At 44.5% G+C, this 21,484-nt stretch overlaps 1 protein-coding gene across 4 annotated transcripts in view; it reads left to right on the top strand.

The window, feature by feature from the left end:
- Positions 1–21,484, top strand: part of TBC1D7 (TBC1 domain family member 7) — a 130,405-nt gene that overhangs the window by 93,804 nt on the left and 15,117 nt on the right. The window contains exons 1-2 of one of the 4 annotated variants that reach the window (XM_006198632.4): positions 19,129–19,374; positions 20,632–20,786. In XM_006198632.4, coding sequence (XP_006198694.1) covers positions 20,675–20,786 — 112 coding nt within the window. In that variant the 5' untranslated portion in view covers positions 19,129–19,374; positions 20,632–20,674. The other 3 variants (XM_015234672.3, XM_072945671.1, XM_072945672.1) reach the window with 3 other exon arrangements.

Below are 21,484 nucleotides of genomic sequence, written 5' to 3' on the forward strand. Positions count from 1 at the left end.
CAGGGACCCCACCCACCAGGCCATTGCTCAATCTGCTTTCTCCTCTTGCCAAGAGCATTTCTGAAGGAACTCTCCTCGGGGAGCAGGAGGAGGTGCTCCCTAGCCACATCCAGCCGTGGCTTTGCTGCCTTGGACCCCCGCTCAGTCCTCAGCTCTGTCCCGGATCTCATCGGGTTGCTGTGACACCCAGGTTTTTCCCTTACTTGTTGACAATAACCTCTTGCTTTCATTTATCCATTCATCCAAACGGAGGTCATCTGATGAGCTCCTCCCTGCCTGTTTTCCTGATCACTGAATGTGGGTTGTATCTGACTTGCTTCCTCATCCTTGCTTGGAAACAAAGGCGGGTACCTCTGCCTTTGCTATGCTGGACCACATCCCTTCCCAGCCTGCTCCCGCGCCCCACCTTGAAGCTCTCCTTGTCCACTCAACTCTCCCTTCATCCTTCAGTTGGGCCAGAATATGAATTTCAGGCAGTCTTTGAAGTTGGATCAAAAGAAAAAACTAACGAACAAAAATCTTAATTTTTACTAACTCTAACTGAAATTCAGCATTTTCTTTAATTGTGGCATCAAGTCGCAGGTGGATTAGTGGCATCTGTGACTTTATCACCAATAGGAATCACATATATCTTCAGATCTCATCACTGGTTTTGCAGATATGTTAAAATATCATTTATACTCATGACTTCTCTAAAATTATGGAAATCATTAGACTACAACCAGATCTTGTTATTTAATACTTCAGTAAAAATCCCATACACTGCCCTATCACAACTTTAAAATATTTAGAGGTACCTGTATAGCAATATAATTCATTACCTTATAGTCATATGTGTATTATTTTATACATTCGAAAACATTTTCCTGGATGTTATAATAACATTATTCCAAAAAGGGATCCATTGACTTACAAGACCACCAAAGATATACGAGGCACAAAACAGTTGAGAACCCCTGAGTCTGGCAGAAACAGCTTTTGCATGATTCTTACTCTCAACTATGAAAATTTTCCATGGTGATTGAATATGATTTAAATAATGATACACTGACATCAAAAGACCCCTTCTAGGTGTCCAAACTCTTACGTTTAGGAAGTTCTTGTTTCAACAAAGCTGGATGGTTAAGATGGTCAATTTTATGTGTTGTATATTTTGCCACAATTTAAAAAATTTTAAGCTCCCCAGGTAACTGAGGGGCAGCCCCAGCCCCCACCCCTCCCCCACCAGCTCCCTCCCTCCTCCTCCTCCCTCACTTCGTCTCCCACCCCTCCCCCACCTCTTCTTCCCTCCCCCCTTTAGGTCAGCCAATCTGACATTCTGGAAACGCCCCCTCTCTTTTGCCTGTCTACCGCCATTCAGAGCCCTTTCATTCGTATTTCTTTATGGAAACAAAAGCCCTTCTTTCCACGGGTGGCTGTTAGCAAAGTGTAAGTGGATGAAAGGTTCTTCCCTAAGCCTGTCAGGAGGCAGCAGACAGCTGGCATTACCACTGACAGTCCCAGCGCTGGGGAGGGCAGCATCCTTTTCAGCTCTGGAATGCCTTTCATCCTCAATGTTGAAAGCTTTGCAGAAATTAGGCCAGGGCTTGTGAAACAATTTAAGCCTGGTCGTAAACAACCCCGAAGTCGACACTAACGCCTCCATGTACTTTCTTTCACTGGCTTTTTGGCATCCTTGACCCAGCTAATGGGCTTGGAAAAAGCCTTTTTCACAAGTGGCACGTTCAGCCAAGTTACATCCCCTGAAATTCAGCACCAGGTGGTGTATCTGTGCAGTTTAATGCACTTCCACTGATGTGGGGACTCGAGCAGTTCAGATCAGAGGGAACAGATCAGAGGTGGAGCCCTCCTCCCAGGCAGCCCCCACTGCCCAGAGCCTCGGTCCCATGTTTCACGTCAAGTCTGTGGGAGCTCTTGTTCTTGGCTGCAGATGGACTCAGGGCACCGAGTCAGACCCTTGCCTTAGTGACCTGGAAAAGTGACTGTGGCACCAAATTCTTGTCTCTCCCTGTTAAGGAATCACTTAAAATCTCACTTTGAAAAGCCTCTGTGTGTACTTGCCACATATATGTAGCTGGCTCTGTGAGTTTGTTTGAGTCTCCATCAGTAGGGTCCCGCCTGTGAGGTTACTCTGTTGGAGAGAATTTTCCCAAGGTTTCACCCCTCCCTGGAGTGCTTTGCTGTGTCATTGCACACATCAACACTTCAACACTTCATGGAAGGAGTCTTTGGTGAGGCATGGCTGTGAACTTACAAGTTCACTGGAGAGTCTTTTCAATTTTCTACCCCCTACGTACTTACTAATGGCTACTTTTCTGGAAGGTCTCATAGTGTGCCAGCACCCCCCCCCCTCGCCCCGCTTTGCCTACACGGTCTTTCCATGCATTCGTGAACTCTAGTCCACTGTCCCCGCTTTCAGAGTTTGACCGGCTCACACACCATTTCTTTGAGCTGCTGTGGCCTTGCCTGGCCCAGGCATGGATCGTCATGAAGGCACAGGACCGAGGAGCAGAGGCAGTGCCAGGCTTTTCTATCCAGAGAACTGTGTGGCCGCCACACCCATTGTGCGTTCATTTCTCTGCTGCCTTTCCTCTGAGATCAGATTGTTCTCAGACCTCATTCTGTGACTGAGGTCCTGGCAACTACCCTATAAGGTGAAGAAAAGGAGTTGGGACAAGCCCCACGGAGCTCCAAAGGCCCGAATCTCCTGGCAAGCTGGTTTTCTTCAACCCAGCGCTGGCTCCTGGTGGCTGGGTTGCTCGGTGGCCTGATCATGGACCACGTCTAGCCTTTTCAGAACTCTTTCCCGATAACTAACTAGTTCTAGGATGACTTTCAAGAGACTTGACTTTCAGCCAAGAAAGGAAATATAAACAATTTTCAATTCTGCTTTTTGTGTCGTGGGTCGCTTGTGGCCATGTTTTTCTGCCCAGGATCCCTGAGAGACGGCACCAACTACAGTGGGCGTCATGTGCGCTGCCATCATTTTTGCTCAGAGTCTTAATCAGAACTGCCCCCCTCCCCGTCCTGTGCTCCCCAAGTCCACTCTAGGGGGTACAACAGACTCTCAGGCTGGAGACAGTTTGAAAAGTGACCTGCAGAGCAGTGGTTCTCAAAGTGTGTTCCCTGGCTCAGTGCCATCACCTGGGGAACTTGTTAGAAACACAAATCCTTGGTCTCTGGAAACAGGGAAACTCGGACCTGGGCCCAGCAAGCCCTCCAGGTGAAGGTGAGGCATCACAGCCCTAGGCCAGTCTTTGTTTTCCATGTAGCCCCCTTTAGAATCACTCATGCTTCTAGAAGAGTGGCTCTCAGCCCTGGCTGCATCTTAGAATCACCTGGGGGAACTTTCACAAAATAGATACCCAGTCTCCCCCCACCCCCCACACACCGAGATTCTGATTTAACTCCTCTGCCAGGGGCCCAATCACAGGTCTTCAGGTGATTCTAATGCACAGCCCAGGCTCAAGAACCACTCACGCTCCTCTCTCTGCAGATTTTGGCAGCCTTGTAAGTAACCACCGGTTTGTTCCCCACTCCCTCCTTCCAGCACAGAAGGAATTACTCCTTGTAATTCAGCATGATCCCTCATCAGCCTGAGAGACAACAGGAGGTAAGACAGAGCGTTGCCAGAGGGGACACTTTGGTTCTGCCCCCTTTACTTGCTGCAGGACTTTAGGAAAATTAAATCCTTTCGTCTTTCTAGGGCTCAGTTGCCTCATGTCTAAAACAGAAATTATATTAATAATCCCTTCCTTTCTTAAGTCGGAAAGCTAGTTGATAGCCAAAGTCTTTTCTAGCAAAAAACAAAACAAAACTTATATTCTAGGAGCTTTTGAAAGGTCAGAACTTGTCTTCAGCATAGAATTGCTAATATTTAATCTTACCCCCCCCAGGATGGACAGAAAATATTGTGAGCTGGTCAATTTTGTGTTTTTGTAGTATTTCCAAATATAAGTTGAGTCTAAAAGAAGCTGGTACTCAGACAAACAGATGCCATAAAAGAAGCCATTACAATGGTTTGCGTTCTTACTCTGCTCCAGAACGTCCCAGCGGGGCCCTCAGCAGTCTGTCTGGAGGGCGGTCCACGTTCACGTTCAGCCCAGTTACCCCGTGGTCACGGACGCCTGACTCTTTTCACGTCTACTCAGCTACCTGCCTTTTCTCCTGACTCCTTCTCCCCTTCCCCTCTTTTTTTCTTGGCTCGGCAAAAACTGTACTGTAATCAGCCTGTGATGAAACTTCACGGAGCTTGTCGGCCCCGCCGTGCTAACACATAGACTCTTGTTATAAAAAAAAGCAAGTCGAGTGGGCCAGGATGGAGAAAGTGAATAGGCTGAGTGTTTCCTGCATCAGTTGCTTAATGTTTTTGGTTGGCTCACTTTCTTCTTCCCAGAAAACAAGATAGGTTGGAATTCCTCTCCCTCCTAAACCACCCCTCCCTACAGTAAGTGATGAGATTCGAAGGCTGAGAGAGGATGGTAAATGGCTTGAGGGTGATCTCATGTCAACGGTACTATGTAATTAGCCAAGTAGATCTCGAACGTCTAGAAATTCCTTCAGAAACGCAAAAGAAACACTGAAAAAGGAACCTGGGAACTTGGCCAGAGAATACAGCCAGGCCTTCCCAGCTGTGGCCCGGGTCACCCTGGGGACAGTGCAGATCTGCACAATGTGTTCAACATGCCAGAGTCCTACCTTCTTTATATATATATAAACATATATTTATTTACTAATATATATATATTTATTGAAGTATAGTCACTTTACAATCTTGTATCAATTTCTGGTGTACAGCATAATGCTTCAGTCATATAGGAACATACATATACTGTTTTCATATTCTTTTTCACCATAAGTTACTACAACATATTGAATATAGTTCCCTGTGCCATACAGTATAAACTTGTTGTTTATTTTATATATAGTAGTTAGTATCTGCAAATCTCAAACTCCCAATTTATCCCCTCCCACCCTGTTCCTCTCCTTGTAACCACAAGTTTGTTTTCTATGTCTATGAGTCTGTTTTATAAATAAGTTCGTTTGTTTTTCTTTCTTTTTTTTTTTTAGGTTCCACATATAAGTGATATCATATGGTATTTTTCTTTCTCTTTCTGGCTTACTTCACTTAGAATGACATTCTCCAGGTCCATCCATGTTGTTGCAAATGGCATTATTTTATTATTTTTTATGGCTGACTAGTATTCCACTGTGTATATATACCCAGCTTCTTTATCCAGTCATCTGTTGATGGACATTTAGTTTGTTTCCATGTCTTGGCTATTGTATATAGTGCTGCTATGAACACTGGGGTGCAGGTGTCTTTTTGAATTAAGGTTCCCACTGGATATATGCCCAGGAGTGGGATTGCTGGATCATATGGTAAGTCTATTTTTAACTTTTTGAGGAATCGCCATACTGTTTTCCATAGTGGCTGCACCAAACTAGATTCCCACCAGCAGTGAAGGAGGGCTCCCTTTTCTCCACACTCTCCAGCATTTATCTTTTGTGCAAGAGTTTTACCTTCTAACCTTCACTCCCTTCTCCATTTCTATCATCAGAAAACTTGTCTTTTCTGGAGGATATGCACAGGAAGGGGGTGTGGCCAGCCAGTTCTATGCCCCTAACCCATCTCTCAGCTTGAATTTGGGAGACTCAAGTGCAGCTGGCCGAGAATCCTAGCCATGCTTTTTATTTAGTGTGCAGATCAAGATCAGTGACCTTTATTCTCTTTCACGTATGTGCCCCTTGCTGTTGAAGAGACTTGTTTTCTGGACCCCAGGTCTGCAGTCCGATCATGCCACCTGGAAGTTTCTCGGGGAGATAGGTAAAGTTTAGAGGTATAGATTCCACACACTACTTCTTAGCGTTCCTACTGCCTTGATGAGTAAAGAGACTTTTGCATCTTGTTTAATGTTTTGGTTGCGTCTTTGATTCTTTTCTTTTTTAATTTTACAATTGAGGAGATGTTTTAACTTCTAACTGTTGTTAAACCCAGATGAGATCGAGTTAGCCTCCAAGACAGCTTCCCCATGCTGTGGGGCGTACTTGGAAATCTATATTCATTTGGCTATGTTTAGGTGCATAAAACAGAGACTCAAAATAACAGTGGCTTAGGCAAAGTAAGAGTAGCTTTCTCTCTGTGTAGCAGCTGAAGCTAGAGTGGAGGGCCTGGCTTCTTTATCTGGTGGCTCCGTCTTCCCTAAAAAGTTGTCTGTGTCCGGATGTTTCTAGGGGGCTCCCCACTATGCAACTGTGTCTGCATCCCAGCCGGCATGAAAGGGGCATGGGAGAACATGTCCCTTCCCTTGGAAGGCATGACCCAACGTTTCACACAAATGTCCCCCTCACAACTTGTGGCCAGGACTTAGCCTCATTGTCACACCTACCTGCAGGCAAGGCTGAGAAATGCAGCCTTGATTCTGTGGTTCTGTTATCCCCACCTGAGACTGCCCCACTCTGACCCAACTAGACCTAATTTCCATGTTCACACTTGACTTTCGATTTAGGTCACCCCCTAAAGACCCATCCTCAGCTGTCTTCCCACTTGTGCTCCAGATCCTGGACCGTCTCCCCTACTCAAGGATGTGGCTCCAGTAAATTGCACCCCCCTTTCACCGAATCTTCCTTTGCTAACATACTATTGCATCCCTGCTGCTGCTTCATCTTGACACTACTTCCTTATCACCCATTTCTTCACTTCTCTTTGCAACAAAACTTCTTAAAAGAGCAGCTGATATGCCCTGTCTCCAATTCCTCTCCTCCCATTTTCTCCTAAAACCATTCCAACCAAGCTTTTGGTCTTGTGGTCTTGTCAAGATCATCAACGACCTCCTGTGATCAGTTCTCAGTCTTCTTTTACTTGATGTATCAGCAGAATTTGATGCGGCTAATTGCTCCCTCCTTGATACACTTTCAAAATTTGGTTTCCAGGAAAGCCTCCTGATTTTCGTCCTGCCTCACTGATTGCTCCCTCTTGGCCTCTTATGCAATTTCCTCCTTCTCTCTTGACCTTTTAAAGTTGAAGTGTCTCCCTATTTCCTTCTCTCCTTCAATTACCCACTGCTTTGGTGACCTCATGGCTCTTAGGTAGCCTTTATATGCTGACAACTCCCAAGTGTATATCTCCTGCCTGGACCCCTCTGCTGAACCCATCAGTTGCGACCAGTCAGGAGACGGACACAACACGGTAACCTGAACCAGGACAGTTTAATATAATTATGACAGGGGACTGGAGTGATGGAGGATTGGCTATCAAGGAGTAAAGAAACTCTAAAGAATACAGGAATTGCAGCTACAGGGAACAGCCACTACCCCTATGGCTGAGATAGAGAACCCAAGGAGGGAACAAATCTGGAAGAGGGGACCCCCCCCCATTCACACCCTAGGACTGAGGTCCAGACCTAGTTGGATGGGGCAGAGCTGTGGCTCATGGGATGGTGGAGAAGTCCGCTTAGCTGCTGTGCTGGTGGGATTTACTGAGAACGGCCCTCTCTGGTGCTGGGGAAGCTTTTGCTGGTTGGTGCTGTACTTTGGAACTTGCTGCGAAACTTCACAAAAGAGCACCAGAGGAAGCCATCCATGAGGAGGTATCTTGTGTTCCTGCCTGCCAGGGGCTGTCATTGGTTGTCACTGCAGGAGCCAAGCTCTGTAGATGCCAGGCACAGTGCCAGGCACTGTCAAGAAGAGTGAACCAGAACCAGGAAAGGAAACTCTTTCTTCTTGCAGGGTCCCACCAATGCACTCTGCTGAGGAAACTTAATATCATGCCAGAGGGCCAAGTAAAAATGTTCACAGGGTTCAGCTCCATTATCGCACAGCAGGTGTTGAAAGGTGGGCTGGGAGCTGAAAGGCATATAATTGACATCTCCAAACTTGTGATCAGTCAACTACATGACATTTCCACTGGGATGTCTGATGGCCATCTCAAGCTTACTGTGTCCACAGCTGAACCAGTGTCCAAATTCTCCCAAATTCTCACTCCCTTCCCCACTCTTGCAGTTTCTGAGGCCCAAGTCTCTCCAAGTCACTGCTCTCACTCCCTGTATCTAATCTGTGAAGAAAACCTGTTGGCTCTACCTTTAAAAAATATATCTATAATCTGACCACCTGTCCCCCTATCCAGTGTTACTTCCCCATTCAAGTCATCATCATCATCCCTGTTCTAAAGCACAGTGGATGGATGGAAAGTGCAAGGTCTAATAAGGCCACAAGATCAGGAGATGACTGCCATTGAAAAGACTGTTTGACTCATAGTTCCTAAGAGGAGGGGGGCATGCTGCCCTGTGGGGGGGGCACCCGGGGAAGCACCAGGGTCATCAAGAGGCAGCGAGAGAGGGGAATGGTGGGCAAGAGCGTTTGCTGTGGCTTCCCTTGGAAAGCAGAGATGAGGCAGGGAAAGGAGGCTTAGGATTGGCTGGTTTGAATACTACCAGTGGACTCTGGGCACAGGGGCTGTCCCTAGGTGTCTGGTGTGTGGCCCTGGGAGAATTAGGGCAGGGGAATCGAGGCCCAGAGTGTGAGAGCTGATAAGGGAGGTGCTTGCGGGTGTGGACTCTGGATTGGTTGGTTTGCATTTGAAAAGCAAGCTCCTGGAGGGGGACTCCTCCCAAGAAGGGGGCCAGCGAGGGAGGCAGGAGACACGTGGGGACCCCGGCATGTTGAGGTCCTCCAGAATGAGGCATGTCCAGCTTGTACATGTGGGACAGATGTTAAAACATCACGTTTACAGAAGTTGCAAACGTGCTTAATTCCATCCCTGGCTTGGATTTCTGCCTTGGCTCTTAACAGGTATCTGTTTCTCCATGTGTCCCTCTGAAGTCTGTTGGCAACATAGCAACAATGTGGTTCTTTTAAAATATGAGTCAGATCATGTCACTTCTCTGCTCAGAACTCCCCATTTCACTCCAGAAAAGGCTAAAGTTCTTGCAGTTACCAATGTGATCCTGCCACCCACCATAAACCTTTCTGCCTACCGCTGTAATAGCTCGGCCCCTCTGTCACTGCAGTCCAAGCACACCAGCCTCCTTGTCATTTTTCAATTAAAGACATATGCAATCTCACCCCCAAGACCCCAACCACCGTGACCCTCATCTAACTTTTCTCCTTTCCCCCAAATTTACTTATTTGTTATATATATTGTTTTTCATCCATTTACCCCACTCCATGGAAGGGATATTTTACTTTTTATCTACTATATGTTTATCTTTTTCTTTATTTATATGGACATGCCCCAAGCCCTTAGAAAAGTGCCTTGAACATAGTAGGAACTCAATAAACATTAGTGGAAAAGTGAATAGCTGGTGTGTGTCCTCAACAGAGGAGGCACCAGTGACCACACTTCCTACCAGCTCCTGACCAGCAAAAAGTTACTCTCTCTTCCTGCTAAAAGCTTGTGTTGTACCAAAGGCCCTCCTTAAGGGCCTGCTTCTAATCTGGGGCACATCTCAATGGCTTCAGCCTTTCTGAGGATCCACCTGGGTGTCCACATGCAGCTCCTTACTTCCAACCCTCTCTTTCCAAAATCTGGGACTATCTTATCCACAGAGTCAGAGAAGCAGTCCCTCCCACCATCCCTCAGTTCATCAAACTACTGGGCATGGATGTCACTCTTGAGCAATTGCAGGTAATCATGGTACACTTAAGCGCTCGACATATTCCTTTTATTTAATTCTCATGATAACACCGTGAAGCACATAGTTCCACTCTCCCCATCTTACAGAAGACATTGGGAAGTTAAGTACTATGCCCAACCAGTAAATCAAGGAGCCAGAATGCATCTGTGCCTTTTGGCCAGAAAGTTTGATGTCTTGAAAACGACAATTACTAATTTGGAGGGAGCGAAACCTGACTTGAACTTGAATTAAACATTGGTTTTGAGCTGAATTATCAAGGGATGGAAGTCCAATGTAATTTTCCAAAGTAAACTGCTCTTAATCGGTCTTAATAGGCTCAGATGGAGCCAAATCAGAACAGCCTGACCTCATCCTGGATCACAGGGCTTGGGCTCCTGTTTCTATATGCGTTATTCTTCAGTGCCTTCCCGTGGCTCTTAGAGCAAAGCCCCCATTTCCTCATTTTCTATGACCCCTCCCAGTCTGCATGAATTCTCCTCTGACTCCTAGACGCCACCTCGTACATGCATTACAGCACCAGATATCTGTGTGGTTTTGGGGATTCATCTGTGTCTCTTTCTGTAGACTTCGAGCTTCTTCTTGAGAGTAGGGATGTGCATTCCCAGTATTTGGCACACAGTGGGGACTCAAAACACTTGTGGAAGAAGAATGAAGGCTTGCAGCCACCTCCAGTCTCAACTACTCTCCTATCAAATCACATTCTCTGGAGAGAATCTGATAAACTCACATGCTCTCGGACACAAATGATCAATTTGGTTGAAAGTCTGGATCCTTCCAGGGTTCCTTGCTTTCTAATAGCAGAGAGAGTCTTAAGTCAACAAAGTGGCATTTAAAGCAGAGCAGGAGCAGGGGCGGGAAGATGTGGGGGGAACCGGGCAACACTTGTTGGCAAATCGTATTGGATGGATGGACATCTACTCTGTGTTTGCGCAGTGCGAGGCAGCTGCTCCTGTATCAAGGCAGAGCTGCGCATTTTCCCCTTTATTTTCTCAAAGAAGGAAAATGCCTGAAAGTGAACAAAGAACATTGCATTTTTTTCTTCTTTTACTCTAGCAAACCCCATTCCACATTTAAAAATTTTACATATGCCTTGACAAGTACTTTTTTGTTTTTTGATTTTCCTATGGGAAATGCCACTTCTCCTAGAACTTTCCCCACCCTGACGCCCACACTCCTAAATAGCAACTTTTTGATGCCAAAGCTGGAGGAAGGCCAAGGGCTCATTTTTCAACTGAGAATCAGGTATTTTTTCATCATAAATGACTAGGAACAAATCAGTGTGGAAGCCTGGTTTATTACATGGATCTTGGGATCCTTTGCTGTATCAAATGTATGTGCAAAAGATGCATCAGAAATTCCTAAGGGCCGGTGTTAAATGAAATTACTCCGTATGCCATCTGTTTCTTCATTATTTTGTGCTTTTCCTGTATTCATTGCAGTGATTTGGCCCAAAGATAAGAAGTGAAAAAGGTTCCTGTTCCTTAAGTCTTTTTTTTTTAAACAGAGGCACTGGAGATTGAACCTAGGACCTTGTGCATGCTAAGCATGCACTCTACCACTGAGCTACACCCACCTCTCCATGTTCCTTAAGTCTTATCAAGATTTCTCCTTCCTCTTTCTCCCCCTCTTCATCTTCTTCCCACTGCTCCCTCCTCCGCTGCCACCTCCCTCTTCATTATATTATAATCACGACCATCAGTGGAGCTGTTGGAGGATTTACAGGAGTAGCTCCTCCATGTTTTAATCATTGTGCTGGGTGCTCATTTTCCCTGTTAAAGGAACAGATCTAAAATCCTACAGACTTTTACATCTCTGTTATGAATTCCACTGCAGGGCTTCTCAAGCAATCTTGTGGCAAAGAACCAGCTTTCTTGATAAAAAAAAAATTCCACTCTGTTCTGGACTTAACTTTTCTCAAATATAATAAAGATGAATGACTAGAAAATGAAATAAAAAAGACATAGATGTGTAAGTCCCCAGTCTTGATTATTAGATGCAACAGGCATAAAACTACTCTGTCAAATTGCTATCGGAGTGTCTGACTGTGTGCTCTGAACTTCTGTACTTACCAGGTTGCAGACCCATCATGCACAGTCCATGGACAAACACTAGACAGAGGACCACACTTTAAAGCAACTTTGTTCCAGCAAACCAAAGTATCTTGTTTCTGCCTTACAGTGTTTTGGTTTATAGGAAAGATCAAAATGCCTACAAGTTCTCCATCTTACCCTAAATCTAAACAACTAACAAAAACTCTTTATGCGCCACACACACACCCACACACACACCCACACCCCCACACACACCAATAACAATACCACTCCCTAGAGAGGTAATACAATGTAGGTTGAGTATATGGACTCTGGAGCAAGATATCGATCATTTACAAGTTGCATCCACTTGAACTCATTTCCTGTAACATGTGGATGGTAATAATAACACCAACTGCTTCGGGTTGTTAAGACAGTTAAAAGGCATAGAATGCATACAGCTCTTCGAACAGAAGGCACTTGGTAAATTTAGCTGTTAATCTTTTTACCTGAGGGAATGAAGAGGTCTTTGTTCCCTTGCTCACATTTCCATTTGCAAGAAGATGGATCTGCGGTTTATCTGACAAGCCAGGGTCCATCTTCCCTTCCCCAGCATCTGGATGTACCTGCTAGATCTTGGTGGAGGCAGAATCCCAGCACCCCTTTGGCTTGAAGCTCAGTGTGAGGAACGTCCCAGCCGCCTACCGTTGCTGCCCTCTGCTGCTTCTGTCGGGAATGACGCCGGGCAGTGTTTCTCCCGCGGCAGCCTGGCAACATCTCCCAGCAAATGGAGGGGATTATCAATTTGTACTGTGTTCAGAATTTAATGAAATGTCCTAGAATTTGTTCTTCGCCTTCCACATCATAGCTTTGCATTTTCACATGGGCAGACCATCTATAGCTGCTTTTGGATTTTGCCATCAAATGTATATTATGTGTTACCTCAAGCTCAGCCTATTTGCAATCCAATGTGGCCAGCTCTCAAACCTGCTCTTTGCTGATGTCCTCATTTTGATGTTTCATGCCCCAATACTCCAGAGGTCCAGTCTTGAGTGCCAAGTTAGCTGTGACCTCCCACATCTTCTCCGCTGCCCAAACTCATCCTTCCTTCCCTCTGCACCTCCACAGGCACCCCCCCCCCGCCTCCAAGTCTCTCCCCTTTACAGGTCTTTGAGACCCGTGGTTATAACATCTTCTTGATCCGAGTCACGTCTCCACTGCCCACACTTGGTCCGCGCTCCTTTGTCCTCCTCCATCTGACCCTTCTTGCTCTCGTCTTATCTTGTGTGATGCCCACACGGCTGCCACAGGCCAACTCCCATCTCCATATACCCATGATCATTTCCTTTGTGGTTTAGCGGATGCTGTTTCTTTTGTCAAAAATACCCTCATTTCTTCAAAAATTCTTTACTAACTCAGCTCAAATGCTATTCCCTCCAGTGTCTTCTCTTAACACTCCAGGAAACAGTGCCTCAATTTCTATCGCATTTCTTATGTGTTACTCAGGTCACCCCGAACAAATGCATTGTTATTTGGGTAGACTTAAGTTATTATTCTGATAAAACATTTTGTTGAAATTTGGGAAATTCATAAAGAAAATTATGATGAAATTAAAAATACTTTTGGCCCTTTGCCTCCAACCAAGATGTAGACTAAAAATGACAGGTTTATCTCCTATCTGAAACAACCAAAAAACTGGACAAAATGTATGAAACAATGGTTTTCAAGACACAGGATATCAGGCAACAAAGGACACTGATTCCCTGAAAGGCAGGAAACAAAGGAGGCAGGTCCTACAGTTAACCTGGCTTACTGCCTTGAGACAGTTTCCAAGCCGTGGTGCAGGGAAGGGGAGCCCACGAGGAGCCTGGTGGACTCCTTACATTGAGGACAGAGCTGAGAGACTGGGGACCCAAGATGGCTAGAGTTCACAGGACAGAGTATTGCAGAGGAGAGCAGAGAGCAGATTCAGAGATCTATAGAAGACCCCCCTCAAGTTTTCCGCAGAGTCCTGGGCAGTGCATGCATGAGAGGAAACAACCCGAGTTTGGGGAAAGAACCACCCCAAAAGAGAGAGAACTGTGTCCACTGGGTTGAGGACATTAGTGCCTCTTCCCACCAGCCAGACTGGGAAGCCTCACAATTCACGGAGCGTCAGGTAGAGGACTCAGAAGGCTCTTGCCTCAGTAGTGGGAAATAATTAGCCCTAGAGTACCCATGCCTCTGGTTTCACCTAGCAAATCTTAAAAGCAAGATCCAGAGGGATCAAACTGTTTCCCAGGCACTAAACTTCATTCCAGAACAAAGCTCAAGAATATTTACAGGGATGCAGTTATATGCAGCACCCAAAATGTTACAATTGACAAAGTCTGGCATCCAATACATTACCGGGCATATAAAGAAGGGAGAAAATATGACCCATAATGGAAAGAAAAATTGATCAACTGAAACTGACCCAGAACTGACAGACATTAAAATGACCAGACAAGAACATTAAAACAGTTATTATAACCCTATTCCTTAAATTAAAAAGTTCAGTAGAAGCATGGAGGATATATAAAAGACCGCAGTTGATATTCTAGAGATGAAAATTACAAAGATCATTATATAATGATAGAGGTCATTCCTCATGGCAACACAACAATTGTAAATATATATGTACCCAACACCAGTGAACTTACATATATATTAAGCAAATACTAACAGATTTGAAGGAAAAAATAGACAGCAATACAATAATAATAAGAGACTTCAATATTCTACTTTCAACAATGGTTAGAACCTATAGACAGTCTGTAAGGAACCACTGGACTTGAACTACACCTTAGACCAGATGGACCTAACAGACATAAATCATATGTCAGGTCACAAAACAAGTCCAGTTACATGTACCAAGGGTACATTACGAAAAACTTTATGGAAATTCTAGATTTGCAGATACTAACTAATATACATAAAATAGGTAAGTAACAAGTTTATACTGCATAGCACAGGGAACTATATTCGCTATCTTGTAGTAACTTACGGTGAAAAAGAATATGAAAACAAATATATATATGTTCCTACATGACTGAAGTATTGTGCTGTACACCAGAAATTGACACATTGTAAACTGACTACACTTCAATAAAAAAATATATATAAAGGGTTAAACAGCCCATGGCAAAAAAACCTTTATTGCAATAAATTTCAAAACCTAAATGAAATGGAGAAATTTCTAGAAAGACCTAAACTACCAAAGCTCAATCAAGAAGAAACAGGTGTCCTGAATAGCCCTCTATCTTTTAAAGACATTGCATATATAGTTTAAAACTGTCTCACAAAGAAACCTCGAAGCCCAGATGGTATCCTACCAGACATTCAAGGAAGAAATAACACCAGTTCTACACAAACTGTCCCAAAAAAATAGAAGAGGAAGAAGGAACACGTCCCGACTTGTTCTATGAGGTCAGCATTAGCCTGATATTAAAACCGAATAAAGATTTTACAAGAAAAAAAAACTAAAGAATCTTATCCCTCGTGAAATTAGATGCAAAATTTATACATGAAATTCTAGTAAATCAAATCCAACGATATGTAAAAACAATACATCATGATCAAGCAGAGTTTATCCCAGGAATGCACAATTTGTTTACCTTTGAAAATCAATTAATGTAACTCACCATGTTAAAAAAAGCATGTATGAAAACCTGTGTAATTATCCCCACATGTACTGAAAACTCACGTGGCAAATTCTAACATCTGTTCCTGATAAAAACGCCTTTGGGAAGTGTGTACTGCTAGCTCTGAGATCTGCGTCTTTGGAGTCTCTACTTTCTCCGACATGTGCCCTGCTTGATCTCCACTGCTTTTGGAAACTTCTACTTTATACATACATTTTTCTAGTTTCACTGAAACTGAAATGCAGTTTTTATTTTTACCGTGCTGACTTTATGTGCCATCTTGACACTTAAAGGGCCAAAGATTCATGCAAAATATAAGACATGGTGAAGGCCAAATAATTACTGATGGCTAATGGATTTCATTATTTGTTAAATGACCCCATATGTACAAGGCACCCTGCGACCTCTGACCGGGGTTTCCATATACCAGGACAGTATTGGAAGTCTATAATCACATCCACCTGATACATATGCTCCCGGTTTTGACAGGTAAAGTAACGTCTCCTCCCTCTAACAGTTATAAATCCTCAACAAGGGCCATCACTACTGTAAAATGACGCAAGTATAAGGTAGGCTTTATTAGAGGAAGATTTTACAAATAGGAAACAGTCAAGTGTACACAGTCCTTCAAATCTATTCCACGGCTTAGACCAGACCCAGAGGGTCTACATGCACTGCAGCTGACACTGCAATCAAGGGGAGCCCCTGTGCCCCTGATTCTTTACATAATTACAGTGATGGGGTCGGGGTGGGGTGAAGCACAGAATGGCTATGACACTAAGGGAAGCTTGCTGATTAGAAAGGGGGGACTCGAGTCCTGCAGCTGGTATCTGTCTATGTGATTAGCCAGCCCAGACCTGCGGAACCAACCAGTTCTCTGTCAAATGACCAAAATGAAGGAGAAAATGAGCCTCTACGACCATCCAGATTTGTCCCTCTTTAGATGTTTTGGAGATGTGAGTTGATTTGTCAATTACTTTAATTTATATAGCACCCCCCCCATCATGCTGTATTGGATTTTTTTAAATTGAAGTACAGTCCATTACAATGTGTCAACTTCTGGTGTACAGCACAAGGTCCCAGTCTTGCAATGTATTGGATTTTTTTTAAACTATGTTTATTTTAGATGCTACTGAAAATGAAGACAGTTGCCTTAGAGCTAGGACCTCACTGGGTCTCCATTTCCTTACCTCTTATAAAAGGGCCAAGGGGCTGAGGTTGATGGTATTTGATCATTACTATCCTACTACAGGTGAATTTAAAAAGACGCAATGCCATCTCTAAACACTTTCTGCTGTTTTCATACCCTGAGGTCTAGCTCTCAGGCCCACCACACTGAATGGAACTGGCTGAACTTTGAGTCCCTTTCAACCTTGAAATTTTGATTGTTTGACCAGCAGTGTAATTATTCCCATAATTTAGTAAGAATAACTAACCACCAGAGGGCAGTCGGGTTACAAGGGAGTAAGGAGAGATGCCAGCAAGGTATACACTCAAATGAAGTGAACTGGGGAGTTACTGCAGGACTTTGAGCAGAAGGACCTTTCCAAAGGGTCACTCTGGCTGCAGTGTTAAGACTAGTCTCCAAGAGACTTATTTTCTATAGGAGCTTCCAAAATATTCGGTTTATCAGCTTATCCAAAAGCACAGTGGATGAAGGTTAAAGGCAACCATCTTCTGTCACCATTTAGCTAATAGCAGCCAATTTGAATACATCCTCACTGTGCCAGTGCCAGGCACTGGGCCAAGCACTTGACGTACTTTCTCCTTTAACCCTTCTGATAACCTCTATGATAGCATCACCACCATTAGCTCTCTTTTAGAGGTGAGAAAAAGAAGATTGTAAACGTTAGTGACTGGTCCAAGTTATTGACTGGTCCAAGGTTTAGATAAACTAAGTGGAATTCTTGAAAGTTAAAACTTGAAGAATGCTGCTTGCTAACGTGCAGAAGTACTGCTTAAGCAAGGCTTAGTACCCCAGTACTGCAGAGTTAAAGACGGTGATGGTAGGGGGTTGGAAGAGCATAAATGTTTGAGTTCAACTATCACACACTGCTTTAAAGTTCTGAGGAGCCACTACACCACAAGCTTACTGACTCTGTAACTGCACTGACTTTTGTATTGTTGATTCCTAAGATTCCCTCTAGAGCTTGGTCCCTCTGTAGTCTGTTTTGTACAGATTTGGGCTCTTAAGGAAGCAGCTCCTATCACTGAACTTATTTCGAGATGGTACTGAAACCGTAGATCAAGACCATTTCATGTGCCTTCACTAATCAAGATCGTTTTAAGGCTTGCTTTTCCTCCAAGTGACCCATGGCCTAAACAATAAGCTGTTTGCTGGAAGTGTTTTGCAGGAATTTTAGAGTCAGCTGTGTCTAGTTAGAGCTGAGCTGGTTAAGACTGGATGGGACCACTGACCATCCAATTGGGCATGCGCGATTAAAAGTGTAGCTTAGTTAACACCTGCGCAGAATGACTATTACCGCACCTTCTCCCAATCACGTCTCTCCACGCTCCCCACGCCTCGGACCGCCCTGCTTCTTTATTTTTCATCCCGTAAGTACCTAAGCCTCTTGTCTCGGCGAACCAGGTTTGAAGCTTGCTCTCCCTCTCTTTGCTGCAAACTTTGGTGTCTCAGCGTTTGGCTTGCCGCGCGTTGGCCAAAGTGAATCTGGTTCAGGAACAGTTCTTCTCAAACCCAACGGGTTTAAAAAACCTGCTCTGGCAGTGCTGCTCACAGGAATGTCTCTGGAACCAGTGCTGGTCTGTTACAAGGTCAGTGGGGAAACGCAAAGTGTTTATAAACTTTAATAGCTCGTTTAAAGAGTAATTTCGACTGCTGAACCTAGTAAGTTGGGGCTTGTGTTTAGTATATTTTGTTTTAGAACTTCGTTTTTAGTTTTACAGTGCCTTATTTTTTTATAGTGTTTTACTTGAGAGGCGGAGTATACAGACAGAGGTTGGACCATATGTAAAAACAGGACTGCCCCACAACCTGTCGCAACCCGCCTAGAAAACCAAACCCTCATCTACAAAAGCCAGCCTACTGTAAGTCAGACTTGCAGGGAGCCTGACTGCTAGCTTTAGTAACAACCCAGGAAGCTGAACAATATTGGCCTGGACTCGATTAATGGACAGGACTTGATTATTAACTGAACTTTTGTCTCTGCTTCCAAATTAAAGAACAACCAGAGAAAGTCAAACGTGGCTAACGGACCACATGGGACGCCCGCTTCTAGTCTGCCTACACCTTCCCCATGCCAGCAGTCTCCAACAGGGCACACCCGAAACCTTTCCTTTTTCCCACTATCAACCCTTTCCCTCCTCTGCCTGCCTTTGAGTTTCTGCCAAAATCCACGTGAGCGTGGGGCTGCCTCTTGTGCAGCAAGTTCTCAGTAAGGTGCCTTTACACTTTCCATTTGGTTGGTCATTTATTTCCACACACCGGGAAAAAGGAAGTGAAACAAAGCAGGGGTCAGCAGACAGCTTGAGGAGCACTGTTTGGGGGCTCTGAGGTCACCAGCATGGCAGGGTTGGGGAGAGCATCCCGGCATTCACCGCCAGGACAGCGGTAGTAAGGTAGCTCGCGAGGTTCTCCAGACCCAGAGTTGGGTGGATGCGGGGAACGCTGTCGTGGGAGAGGAGCTTGCTCCGCCCGCGCCGGGTGCACGCCCCTCCTTCTCGCGTCTGCGACCGAAGCCCTCGGCCGCACGGTGTGGGTGGAGACTGCGCAAGCTCTGACGCACGAGCACTCGGCCCCGCCCCTGGGGCGGGAGCTGACGTCACGTCCGGCGGCGGCGGGTTGTCGTGTCCCCGCGCGCGTGCGCGGGTGTTGCGCCGTCTCCCTCCGTCCCGCTGGCCGGCCTCTGGCGCGCTGGTCCCCGGGACCTGGGCGGCCCCGTCGTCGCCGCCCGCCCGCCGGCTGGTCAGCGCGCTGGGCCTGGTTTCCGCTGCCTCCCCGGACTACTTAGTCTCAACCCGGGTGTGGTTTCCACTACTGGAGGTGAAGCATAACAGGGAGAGTGGAACCTGGGGTGTTGGACCAGGGTGTGTGTACTTTTCCCGTCAGGTGGGCGTCCATGGGCAGGAAGGAAACATTTCCTCCCGTGAGGACGCGTTTGCCGTTGCGTTGCAATTCGAGGATGGTGTCCTTAGGCGGCAGCCGCCGTAACGTCTCGCAGCTGTTTGGATGCCTCTTTTAAATAAAATCCCTACTTATTTAGCTTCTTAATGCTTTGGAATTCTGTTTTTTTGTTTTGTTTTTAATTTGGTCCTAAAAGCCTGAAAACCCTTTAGAATTCCTCAGTGGAAACGATTCCTATTCTTTCTTGCGCCCGAGCCGGTCCTTGTCAATAAGGAAGACCTTGGCTGTCTAGAACGCCCCCTTGGTCCCTGGGGACAGCTCAGAATTTCTAAAACCTGAGTCTTATACTCTGTTCACACTGACGCTTTAAGCATTTGGATCGGGCAGGACAGTACTTCTTGGAAAGTGCTTTATATCCATTCTGTTGTTAAAACACAAACCTAATTTTACCTTTTCCTGACGACTTGCCATTAGTCTACTGTAGGTTATTGTGAAAGAAACTGAAACCACCAAACTTTCTGAATTCTAATGCCAGATTTTAAGTCGTTATTGTCTCTGACTCTGTAGCATCCCTTGTCAACCGGAAACATTCCTGCCCCTCTTCTAATTTATAATTAATTTAATGCTTAATCTGTGGGTTTTGAATTTTGACCATTACATTTGGTAGGACTGTGCTTGAAGGAAAACTGAGGAACTTGCGGATTTTTATGAACTTCTTTTATAACTTAATTTTTGTTTTACCCATTTTCGAAATGCCCACTGTACAGCTAAGCAAGAGAGCTGGAATTCTGCTACCTAAACATAACCGTTGTTAATATTTCCAAATAGTCTTAATTTTAAAAATGCATCATATTTAAAACAAAAGCAATCATTGTGTATGTACCCTTTTGCATGGCATTTTGTCTGTCTTCCTGATTTGCTTTTTTCTTTGAACATGTACAATGGCTGCAGAGTATTTCATTGTGCGAGGTGCCCTCCTCAGTCAAGTTGGAGCCCTAAAGCATGAACCTTGCCCATCTATTTTTGCAGCTCAGAGGACTTGGTTTTTATGATTTGGTTTTGGCCAAGGTGCACAGGCAAGGTGGTGGTAGAGTTATGTAAAAGGGAAGATTTAATATTGAATCTTATGCGAGAACATACCGTTTATCATAGTATATGAGATTTATGGAAAAGTTGGAGAAAATCATTTAAAAATTTCCTCAATTCTTCTTTGTTTCTAGGCTCATTTATTTCCACTCCCTATTGTCTCTCCACGAATGAAACATGACTGAGGACTCCCAGAGAAACTTTCGCTCAGTATATTATGAAAAAGTGGGGTTCCGTGGAGTTGAAGAAAAGAAATCATTAGAAATTCTCCTAAAAGATGACCGGCTGGGTGAGTTTTGTAAGTTAAATTAAGCTTATTGGTTCTCAGTCTGCCAGATCTTCTGGAATAAACATTACCTTTTAAGGCATCCAAAGGTATTTGTCATCTGCCATGTATTTTTTTACTGATAGGATGACAGCAGAATAGTGTATTTTGGGAGAAGTTAAGAATTTTTCAAGTTTACCTCTGACTGAGTCAGAGCCAGACCTTTTTGAAAGGCCGCTTAAGAAGTCAGTAATATTTTTTTCTCTTATTAAACCCATATATTTTCCTTTCTTAGTTTTCAGAGGTGTCTTCATAGCTTCTGGGTAGATTTGCAGCAACTCTTGCCATGATTTTCTTTTATGGAAATACTAAGACTACCTTGTATATTGACTTTTTTTTAACCTAATCCAGTCATAATGAGGTCTGTTCTGTTGCTAACTAAAGTAAGATAAACTGAACCATAGTTAAAAATAGTAGTTTAAATGCATAGAGTGCTTTTAAAGTTTCAAAACCACTTTCCACCTGATCTTAGATCCTCACTGGATAGTCCATGCTTTAAATATTAATTCTCACTTGATGAGTAGAGGAATTGAGTTCCAGGATGGTTGAATGTGGTTTGTTGGAGAATGTGCAGACCTGTGGGTTGACTGCCACTTGCCAGTTATGTTAACTTAGTTAAGTCACTTAACTGCTTTGAACTTCAGTTTCTGCATCTTTAAAAC

Source organism: Vicugna pacos, chromosome 20, assembly GCF_048564905.1.
Source record: "Vicugna pacos chromosome 20, VicPac4, whole genome shotgun sequence".
In the NCBI taxonomy this organism is placed as follows: domain Eukaryota; kingdom Metazoa; phylum Chordata; class Mammalia; order Artiodactyla; family Camelidae; genus Vicugna; species Vicugna pacos.